General features: G+C 44.7%; 1 protein-coding gene across 3 annotated transcripts in view; it reads right to left on the bottom strand.

The window, feature by feature from the left end:
- Window positions 1-11,522, bottom strand: part of IFNLR1 (interferon lambda receptor 1) — a 55,479-nt gene that overhangs the window by 38,796 nt on the left and 5,161 nt on the right. For 2 of the 3 annotated variants that reach the window (XM_017886571.1, XM_017886570.1), the window contains exon 2: window positions 10,099-10,222. In XM_017886571.1, coding sequence (XP_017742060.1) covers window positions 10,099-10,222 — 124 coding nt within the window. Of the gene's footprint in view, window positions 1-10,098; window positions 10,223-11,522 lie in introns of those variants that run through there. The other variant, XM_017886572.1, reaches the window with a different exon arrangement.

The following is an 11,522-nucleotide window of genomic DNA, read 5'->3' as shown; positions in this document are numbered from 1 at the left end:
GGCCTCCCAAAGTGCTGGGATTACAGGCTTGAGCCACCGCGCCTGGTCACATGTGAACTATTAACAAAATATTAACACAAAGCAATTCTTTTTTTTTTTTTGAGACGGAGTCTCGCTCTGTCGCCCAGGCTGGGGTGCAGTGGCCGGATCTCAGCTCACTGCAAGCTCCGCCGCCCGGGGTTACGCCATTCTCCTGCCTCAGCCTCCCGAGTAGCTGGGACTACAGGCACCCACCACCTCGCCCGGCTAGTTTTTTATACTTTTAGTAGAGACGGGGTTTCACAGTATTAGCCAGGATGGTCTCGATCTCCTGACCTCATGATCCGCCCATCTCGGCCTCCCAAAGTGCTGGGATTACAGGCTTGAGCCACCGCGCCCGGCCAAAGCAATTCTTAAGAAATTTTAAAGAATAGGTATCTCATAAAGTATTTCCTCTGACTGCAAAAAATCCAGTTAAAAGTTAATAACAAAAAGAGAACTAAGGGAAGTTTGGAAATGTAAAAATATATATATATTTTGAGACAGGGTCTTGCTCTGTTGCACAGGCTGGAGTGCAGTGGCACAAACATAGCTCACTGCAGCCTCTACTCCTGGGCTCAGGTGATCATCCTGCCTCAGCCTCTGAGTCACTGGGACCACAGGTACATGCCGTTACACCCGGCTAATTTTCTTTTCTTTTCTTTTTTGAGACAGAGTCTCACTATGTCACGCAGGCTGGAGTGCAGTGGTGCAATCTCGGCTCACTGCAAACTCCTCCTCCTGGGTTCAAGGAATTCTCCTGCCTCAGTCTCCCAAGTAGCTGGGATTATAGGCAGCTATCACCACACCTGGCTAATTTTTTTTTTTCTTTCTGGAGACAGAGTCTCACTCTGTCGCTCAGGCTAGAGTGCAGTGGCCGGATCTCGGCTCACTACAAGCTCCGCCTCCCGGGTTCACGCCATTCTCCTGCCTCAGCCTCCCGAGTAGCTGGGACTACAGGCGCCCGCCACCTCGCCTGGCTAGTTTTTTTGTATTTTGTAGTAGAGACGGGGTTTCACTGTGTTAGCCAGGATGGTCTCGATCTCCTGACCTCGTGATCCGCCCGTCTCGGCCTCCCAAAATGCTGGGATTACAGGCTTGAGCCACCGCACCTGGCCAATTTTTGTATTTTAGTAGAGATGGGGTTTTACCATGTTGCCTAGGCGGGTCTTGAACTCCTGACCTCAGGTGATCCATCTGCCTCGGCCTCCCAAAGTGCTGGTATTACCGGTGCTGGGATGAGCCACCACGCCTGGCCCAGCTAATATTTAAAAATGTTCTGTAGAGATGGGGTCTCACTTTGTTGCCTAGGTTGGTCTCAAACTTCTGACCTCAAGCAATCCTCCCACCTTACCCTCCCTAAGTGCTAGGATCACAGATGTGAGTCACCAGATCTGGCCTTAAAAATATTTTTTAAAAAACTCATAGAAGAAAGAAAGAATTATAATGGAGATTAATAAATAGCTGAAAGTGAATGATCACCAAATAATACAAATAAAAACATATAATACAGCTAAGTAATACTTAGAGGAAAACTATAGTTTTAAATATTTATAATAGAAAATAAGAAAGAATAGAAATTAATAAGCTAAGCAATAAATGATAAGAAGCCAGAGGAAACATGTCACAAAAACATATCCATGAACAGATCAAAACTGGAACCCTCATACTTCAAAATGGGCTAAAAGACAGTAAAAAGTGATACAGGACATGAAAGAACAGCGTAAAACCTAATTAGCAAAACTCAGACACAGAAAAGAATTATATATGTTTCACAAAAGCAACACTCATTTCAGAAGTGAAGAATAAATCAGAAAGAATACAAGAACAAATTAACACAATAGATGATGCCTTAAAAGAAACAGAAGGCAAGAAGGAAAGTTAAAAACATATATAAAAGCTAAAATTATAAAACTTCCAGAAGAAAGCATAGAAGAAAAATCTTTACCCTGGGTCAGGTGAATATTCCTTAGGCCACCAAAAGCGTTAACTGTTGAAGGAAAAAAATCTAATATATTAGCCGGCGAGGGCTGCCATGGTAAAACACTAGAGGCAGGGTGGCTTCAGCAACAGAAATCTGGAGGCTTGAAGTCCAAGATCAAGGCATCAGCAGGTATGGTTTCTACTGAGACCCCTCTCCTTGGCTTGCAGATGGCTGTCTTCTGGCTCTGTCCTCACATAGCCATCTCCTTGCTCTGTTCTCACATGGCCGTTCTTCTGTGTGTGTGCATTCCTGGTGTCTTCCTCTTCTTATAAAGACACCAGTCCTATTAGATTAGGGCCTACCCTTATGATCTCATTTTACTTTAATTACCTCCTTAAAGACTCATCTCCAAACAGTCACTTAGAGGTTAGGGCTTCAACACATGAATTTGTGGGGTAGGGTGTAATTCTGTCTACATCACCTGATAAACTGGATTTTGTCAAATTAAAATATTTTTCTCTTCCAAAAAGAAAAAAAAACCCACCAAAAAAGCCTAAAGAAAATGAAAAGGCCAGTCACTGGGGAAAAAAAATCACAATACATACACCGATAAAGGATTTATATTAATAGATAACTCAATAATAAGAAAACAAGTGACCTAATAAAAAATGGACAAAATATTTGAATAGTAACTTCACAAAACATATATAAATAGCCAATAAGCACATGAAAAGATGTTCAACATCATTCATCATTAGGGAGTTATAAATTAAAGCCATAATAAAATACTACTACATACTCACTAGAATGGTTAAAATGAAAAAGACTGATAATACTAAGTGTTAACAAGCACACGGAGTAACTAGAACTCTCATGTATTGTTGGTGGCAATGAATGATGGTACAGTCACTTTGGAAACAGCTCCACAGGTCCCTGTAATAGTACACATTCATTACCTAATCTCCTAAATCCTACTCCTAGATCCATTTTCCTTCTCCCTCCCTCCCTCCCTCCCTCTCTTTCTTCTTTCCTCCTCTCTCTCTCTTTCTTTAGAGACAGAGTCTCACTCTGTCACCCAGGCTGGGGTGCAGTGGCACAATCAAAGCTCACTGCAGTCTAAAACTCCTGGGGCTCAAAGGATCCACCCACCTCAGCCTCCTGAGATGCCAGGGCTACACGTGTACACCACCATGCCTGGCTAATTTTGAAAATTTTTTGTAAAGGTGAGGTCTCACTTTGCTGCCCAGGTTGATACTCCTAGATCTTTATCTAAGAGAAATGAAAACATATCCACACAAAGACTTGTACATGAATATTCACAGCAGCTTAATTCATGATAGCCCTATTATGGACGAATTGAGTTCCCCCAAAATTCACATGTTGAAGCCCTCATCTCCAATGGTACTGTATTTTGAGAAAAGATCTTTAAAGAGGTAATTATGGTTAAATTAAGTAGTAAGGCTGGGTCCCTAATCCAGTAGGGCTGGTGTCCTTATAGGAAGAGGAAGAGACACCAGAGTGAACACACACAGAGAAAAAGCCATGTGAGGACACAGCAAGAAGGCGGCCATCTGCTAGTCAAGGAGAGAGGCTTCAGGAGAAACTAAACCTAGCAATGCCTTGACCTTGGACTTCCAAACTCCAGAATTTTGAGAATATAAAAATCTGTTGTTTACCCAGACCGCAGTACTTTGTTATGGCAACCCTAGCGAACCAATGCAGATTTGGGCACCAGAAATGAGGTGTTGATGTAACAAATGCCTAAAAATGTGGAAGTGGCTTTGGAATTGCATAATGGGTAGAATCTAGAAGAAGTTTGAAGTGCATGTTAGAGAAAGCCTACATTGCCTTAAAAAGACTATCGGTAGGAATATAGACATTAAAAGTGATTCTGGTGAGGTCTCAGGTGGAAAAGAGGAATGGGTTATTGGAAACTGGAGGAAAGGTGATCCTTGTTATAAAGTGGAAGAGAACTGCTTGAATTGCCTTCTAGTGTTTTGCAGAAATTAGAAGTTAAAAGATCATTGGCTAGCCATCTCAAAAATTAGAATATAAAATAAACAGCAAAAAGAGAATTTAAAAGACATAAACTTGGATGCTTAGCTGAAGAGATTTCTAAACAAAATGCTGATGGTACAACCTAGTTTATTCTTACCGCTTATAGTAAAATGTGAGAGAAGAGATATATGAAAGGAATTGGTAAGCAAAAAGGAACTAGAACTTGAAGCTTTGGAAAATTTTCAGCCTATCCACATTGAAAAAAAAAAATGAGAAAGTATGTTCTGGGGAGGATACTAAGGTTGTGGCTAGAACAACCTTTTGACAGAGATCAGAGGTGCAACTCATAGACTTAATCAGCCATTTAAGCAGAAATTAGAAATCCTGATGGGATTATACCAGCAGAGGCACTGCCAGCTTTGACTAAAGGGGACGGAGATGGGACAGAATGAAGGAAGGCTGTCGGACTTCTGGGATTCTACAGGAAGGGACAAGAACTGGAGCTATTTGGCTGTGAACACACAATATCCTTCAAGAATAGGGAAAAATTACCTGGAAGATGATTCAGAGATCAGCAGGGTTGTCACTACCACCAAAGACCTGGAGGCAACACTGTCCCCTCCGCAGTTTCAGCAGGTAAGGTTACCACCCAGGGCAAAGGGGATGGGGCTGCCACCCAGTGGGCTCAGAGGGCAGAGCACTGAGCCAAAGAGGGCTGTTCTTGAAACTTAAAATCTAATGGAATTTGCCCTGCGAGGTTTTAGACTTGCTTGGGACCTGTCACTCTTTCCTTCTTTCCTATTTTTCTCTTTTGGAATGGGGAAGTCTACCCCATGCCTGTCCCATCACTTTACTTTCAAAGCACATAACTTGTCTGGTTTCACAGGTCCATAGGTAGAGAGGAATTTGGCCTCAGGATGAGTAACACCTCCAGTCACACCCATATCTGATTTAGATGAGACTTTGGACTTAGAGTAGATGCTGAAATAGGTCAAGAGTCTTGGGGCTAGCCAGGTGCGGTGGCTCACGCCTGTAATCCCAGCACTTTGGGAGACCAAGGCGGGTGGATCACCTGAGATCAGGAGTTTGAGATCAGCCTGGCCAACATGGTGAAACCCCATTTCTACTAAAAATATAAAAAATTAGCCAGGTGTGGTGGGGCATGCCTGTAATCCCAGCTACTCAGGAGGCTGAGGCAGGAGAATCTCTTGAACCAGGGAGGTGGAGGTTGCAGTGAGCCGAGATCATGCCATTGCACTCCAGCTTGGGCAACAAGAGCAAAACTCTGTCTCAAAAAAAAAAAAATAAATAAAATAAAATAAAATAAAAAACAAAAATAAAAAACAGTTTTGGTGCTGTTGGAATGGGGTGAATGTATTTTGCATATGAGAAGGACACACATTTTGGGATTCTAGAGAGCAAGCATATAGCAGCCCTAGCAAATGAATACCTGCCCAGAACTGGAAGCAATCCAAATATCCACTGACGGGAAAATGGATGAACAAATGTCATACATAGTCATACAGTGGCATTACTACTCAGCAATAAAAAGGACTTAACTACGAATACATGTAGCAATATGGGTGAATTTCAGAAACATTATGCTGAGGGAAAGGAGCCAGACACAAAAGAGTACATACTATACGCATCCATTTATATGAAATTCTGGAACATGCAAAGTTTAATCCACAGTGTCAGAAAGCAGAAAGCAGGTTGCCTAGATCTAGAGGAGGCCTGAATGCAAAGTGGATGAGGGAACTTTCTGGGGTGATAGAGATGTCTTACATCTTGATTGTGGTGGTTGGGTATGTGGATGCATACTTTTGTCAAAACTCATCAAACTGTATACTTTAAAATGGGAACATTTTATTCTATATATATTTTAACTCAATAATGTTGGTTTTAAAAGAAAATTGGAATTAATTCAGCAAGGCAGGCTATAATAAGAAATGTGTATTCTTAGTTACAAACATGTCAGCTAAAGGCAGACTAGAGTTTCAGGAAAAAATAAACGTAACCAAGAGGAAGGTTACAAATGAGATGTTGAATAATCTCACACATGAAAGCACACACTTTTTAAAAAAACAAGAGTGAAACCTATTTCATTTAGAGAGCAGAATAGTAGATAGACAGACAGGTAAAAGACATGTGAAAGAAAAAGACAAATATTCTCTCCTTTTTCTTTAATTTTAGACGAGGTCTCACCATGTTGCCCAGGCTGGTCTCCAACTCCTGGGCTCAAGCGATCCTCCTACCTATGCCTCACGAAGTCTTGGAGTTATAGGTGTGAGTCACTGTGCCCAAAAGACAAATACTGAACACAGAAAAACAAGATGTAACATACAAATGATATGAGTCCCTAAAGAAGAAAATAAAAGAAGAGAATAGAACAAATACTAAAACTATAATTTAAGAAAACTTTCCTAAAATAAAAATGACTTGGAACTATGTATTAAGCGAGAATATTGAGTACCTAAAAATATCAACTCGGAATGAATGAGCAATACCAACACACAGCCAAATAAAATGACTAGATTTTAAAGAAGAAGCAACAACCGTTTATTAGTCAGGGCTCTCCAGAAGTTCTGAACAGAACTAATAGGTTATATGTGTATATGAAAGGGAGTTTATTAAGGAGAATTGGCTCACCCGATCACAAGGCGAAGTCCCACGATAGGCCATCAGCAAGGTGGGAAAGAAAGAAGTCAAAGTGACTCAGTCCGAATCTGAAACCCTCAAAACCAGGAAAGTTGACGGTGCAGCCTTCAGTCTGTGACCAAATGCCCGAGAACCCCCAGCAAACCACTGACTTAAGTCCAAGAGTCTAAAGGCCAAAGAACCCGGAGTGTGATGGTCAAGGGCAGGAGGAACAGAAGGAAGCATCCAGCATGGGAGAAGGAAGGAAATTGGAAGACCCACCAAGTGAAGCTATCCCACCACCTTCCACCTGCTTTCCAGCCAGACTGGCAGCCAGTTGGGTTGTGCCCACACTGAGCGAGGGTGGGTCTTCCATTCCCAGTCCACTGACTCAAATGTCAGTCTCCTCTGGCAACACCCTCACAGACACACCCAGAAACAAAACTTTAACAGCCATCTAGGCATCCTTCAATCCAATTGAGTTGACACCTAATATTAACCCTCACAAACCCTTTGGACAAAAAGAGCAAGAAACTATTAAGAGGCAAGTATATATGTTTTGGGACAAAGAAAATGAGTAATTATGGGTCATTCTAGTTCTATCATCTCCCCTGTCCTTGAGAAACAGAATTCTCAATGTGAAAGAAAGAAAATACAGATGTAACATAAAAGTCAGATAAAAATCCTAAGGAACTAAATTTAGATGGGAAGCACCAGTATAAACTCATTAGGCATTTTATCTTAAAAAAAATATGTACATGTATGCCGGGTGCATTGGCTCATGCCTGTAATCCCAGCATTTTGGGAGGCCGAGGAGGGCAGATCACTTGAGGTCAGGTGTTCGAGACCAGCCTGGCAAACATAGTTAAACCCCGTCTCTACTAAAAATATAAAAATTAGCCGGGTGTGGTGCTGGGCACCTGTGATCTCAACTACTTAGTAGGCTGAGGCAGGATAATCTCTTGAACCCAGGAGGCAGAGGTTGTGGTGAGCCGAGATCATGCCACTGCACTTCAGCCTGGGTGACAGAGTGAAGCTCCATCTCAAAAAAAAAAAAAAAAAAGTATGTATATGTGTGTGTCTATGTGGTATGCACACATCACTCTGTTCTCTGAAAAGACCAACAGCAATAGCTAAGTGGTGATCAGCATAGCTAGCATGCAGATTATAGTCTTTATAACCATTTCTTACTAAATGGAAAAATGGCCGACTGCAGGTTTTAGGTCAGGAGTTGTACCAGAGGGACCTGAAACATCTTGTCATAACAGACACCTGGGAAGATATTTGTTAAATCTGGAAAGATTTAACTTGACCGAGGGTCAAGTTAAAAGGACTCAGGAGCAAGCTTGATGAGACTCCCACTGCGCAAAGATAGGGCACTTCAAGCTTCAATGACCACAGTACGTCGCAATAGACTGAAACCACCAAATATATTTAAATGCTTGAGTTCATAATGATAATAATAAACTAGCGATCACCTTTGGGAGATGATAAGGAACCACTTCATTATCTTAAAAATTGATAAAGGAAAAAAATCAAGCATTTATCTTCTCTTGCCTATTTGAATAGTATGACTGGATATCAAATACCAGATGAGAGGATACATCTCTTTATAAAATAATTCCAACTAACAAATGAAAAAATTATGTAATCAGAATATCACTATTTTACAACCCTCACAGTTGTTTAAAAGTATGAAAGAGATGAAAATATCGTAGAAGTCCAGAGGATAGATTTTCTTTCTTTTTAGGATCGTGTTCTGTTGCCCAGGTTGGAGTGCAGTGGTGTGATCTCAGCTCACTGCAACCTCCATCTCCTGGGCTCAAGTGATCCTCCCCACCTCAGCCTCCCAAGTAGCTGGGAACACAGGCACACACCACTACACCTCACTAATTTTTTATATTTTTTCTGTAGAGACAGGGTTTCGTCATATTACCCAGGCTGGTCTCGAACTCCTGGACTCAAGCAATCTGCCCACCTACCTTGTCCTCCCAAAGTGCTGGGATTACAGGCGTAAGCCACCATGCTTGGTCCTAGAGGATAGACTTTCAACTCCTTAATAAATTTATTCCAGCCATACTACACCCAGCTGTGTGACTTTGAGCAAAATACACCATTGGCGCTTCAGTCTCCTCCTCTGTAAAGCGACGTACTGAACTTGTCCTCACAGAGCTGTTGTGAGATTAAATTCACTACATGTGTGACACAGTGCCAGCCACACAGTAAATATTATCTGCTTTCTGCCACCTGATAGTGCTCTAGCTTTTGAAAGCTCTCTTGCAGTCTGTCCCCGCCCAAGCCAGGCCCCTATCACTCACATGTGGATTCCACACACGGAGGGACAATGTGATGGGAGAGGAAGGGCACAAGTGTTGGAGTCAGACCTGAGTTCCCCTTCTGGCTCCATGACGTCCTTCCTCAGACAAGACACAGCACCCTCTGAGCTCAATCCCCTCACCTCTAGAATGAGGAAAACACAGAGCCTGCCTGGTCACATTGGGAGAAGGAAGTGAAATATTCACATAGGGCCCTTAGCCTTTGGCCTGGCACAGGATGGGTCCTGAGGACACGGTGGTCTCCTCTCCTCCCTGCTTTTTCCCCTCCTCACCAACTCCAGGAGAGTCCTCCTGAGCTTCTGCTTCTATCATCTCACTGTCCTGCTAAAGAACTTCGAACGATTCCCATCTATGTTCGAAGATGGTGGATCTGCTTCCATTGTCAGATTTCTCTGGATTCGCCGTGGCTGCCTGGGCTTCCAAATTGAGAATGATCCCATCGGGAAAAGTGTGACCATTTGGCCGGGCGTGGTGGCTCACGCCTGTAATCCCAGCACTTAGGGAGGCTGAGGTGGGTGGATCGCCTGAGCTCAGGAGTTCGAGACGAGCCTGGCCAACATGGTGAAACCCCGTCTCTACTAAAATTACAAAAATTAGCCAGGTGTGGTGTCGCACATCTGTAATCCCAGCTACTCTGGAGGCTGAGGCAGGAGAATCACTTGAACCCAGGAGGCAGAGGTTGCAGTGAGCTGAGATCAAGCCACTGCACTCCAGCCTGGGTGACAGAGCAAGACTCTGGCTCAAAAAAAAAAAAAAAAAAAAAGAGAGAGAGAGAAAGTGTGATCATTCAGGGATGCCTAATTGCCCAGGTAACAGCTCCTCTGCCGTGTATCTCGTTGCCTCACTGATCAGCTGGGACAGCTCCAAGCACCTCATTCAGCCACTTGAGAATTTCATCCGCTGGCCCCCACAGCTCCATCCATGCCCTACACCAACTTTCCTCCAAGACTTACTCCCGCCCCGGCAGACTGGTCACCTGTATGCTGCTCTTCATTCAACATCTTCCCCACCTCCAGACCTTTATCAAAAGCCCCTCTCCAAATGCCGACCACATGCCATCTCCCGTGGGGCCCGGAGAGCTAGCCAATGCTGCCTACACTGGCTGCAGCTGTCCCAGGGAAGCCCCTCCAGCCCCCACCCGCCCCCTCAGTCTTCCCATCCACCAGCCAAGAGAGTCCCCTCTACCTCTGATAGGCCACAAAATAGGTCACATCCTGGGGGTTGCCAAGCCCTGGGAGCCACGTCAGGTACACGCTGAAGTTCCGGGAGAGCAGCGTCACATTCTGGGGAGGGGCCAGACGGGGCCTCCCTGGGGGAAAGAAAGGGGTCATGAAGCCTGTAGCTCCTGGCTGGTCTGACTCAGGCCATCCCAAGCTGAGGGGCAGCACGAAGGGCAGGCAGATGCTCACTGAGTTTGAGGAACCAGGAGCCACCGACTGGCTGTACTGCAGCCCTTGGGCCATGAGAGAAGACCCTGCACCAGGAGGGGAGGCTCCTGTACACTCTGGGACCTGACGGTTCCAGCAGAATACCACGGAACAGGAACCTAATGACCTCCAGGAGGGAGCAGCCTTGAGGCTATCAAGGACCAGGGGCTCTGTCCTGTTCTCAGCCACATCCCCAGAGCCTGCCTGCCATGGCCCCAGCACATAGTAGGTGCACAATAAACATCTGCTGAGTAAATAACATGGTTTACACCAAAGGATTCCTGACCAGTCTCCCTGCTTCCAACCTTGTGTAAGGCAGATGACACAGCAAAGGTTGCTGCCTAGGCATTAGAAGTAGATGCCACGCTCAGATGGCCCAAGCCAGTGGCCAGAGATAAGAACTTAGAGGCATCTCTCCCTCCCGGCAAACTGGGCTCCCCATTTCCCACCCATTCCTTTAAAGGGACCATTCAAATAATTGCCCTCAAACTTAACCTGACCCACACTCTAGTCCCTTATATAATATACTTCCCATTGCCACAAGCTCTCACTTTCTTTTTGCCTGACTCTTCATTCCTGCTTCATGTAGCCCAGGATGGAGGATGACCCTCCCTACTCATTGCACCCTCTCTGCTCAGGATCTGTAAGTAATAAGCCTTTGAACTTGTTTCCCATTGAGGTGGTGTACTGAATTTGCACCTTCCGTCTCAGGAACCCGGGCCCAGCCCAGGCCTGGTTTTCCCTGGGTTGCCGGGAACACAGGCTGGCTCCCAGTGCCAGAGCAATGGTCAGACAGGCATAAACTTGGACATGGATCAGACAAGAGTCACAGGGACGTCTGCCAGTATAAACAAGTGTGAAGGACCCCCAGCCATGGGTTAGACAGCTAGGCCATTAGGCTGCCCGCCAGGTAAGAAGTATTTCATGGCCCTGGCGCAGCGGCTCCCGCCTGTAATCCCAGCACTTTGGGAGGTCGAGGCAGGCAGAACACCTGAGGTCAGGAGTTCAAGACCAGTCTTGGCCAATGTGGTGAAACTTCATCTCTACTAAAAATACAAAAATTAGCAGAATGTGATGGCACAGGGCTGTAATCTCAGCTACTTGGGAGGCTGAGGCACGAGAATTGCTTGAACCCAGGAGGCCGAGGTTGCAGTGAGCTGAGATCATGCCACTGCACTCCAG

The sequence above is a fragment of the Rhinopithecus bieti genome, unplaced genomic scaffold, assembly GCF_001698545.2.
Source record: "Rhinopithecus bieti isolate Rb0 unplaced genomic scaffold, ASM169854v2 scaffold_14826, whole genome shotgun sequence".
Classification (NCBI taxonomy): Eukaryota; Metazoa; Chordata; class Mammalia; order Primates; family Cercopithecidae; genus Rhinopithecus; species Rhinopithecus bieti.
This window is presented reverse-complemented; position numbering and strand designations above follow the sequence as displayed.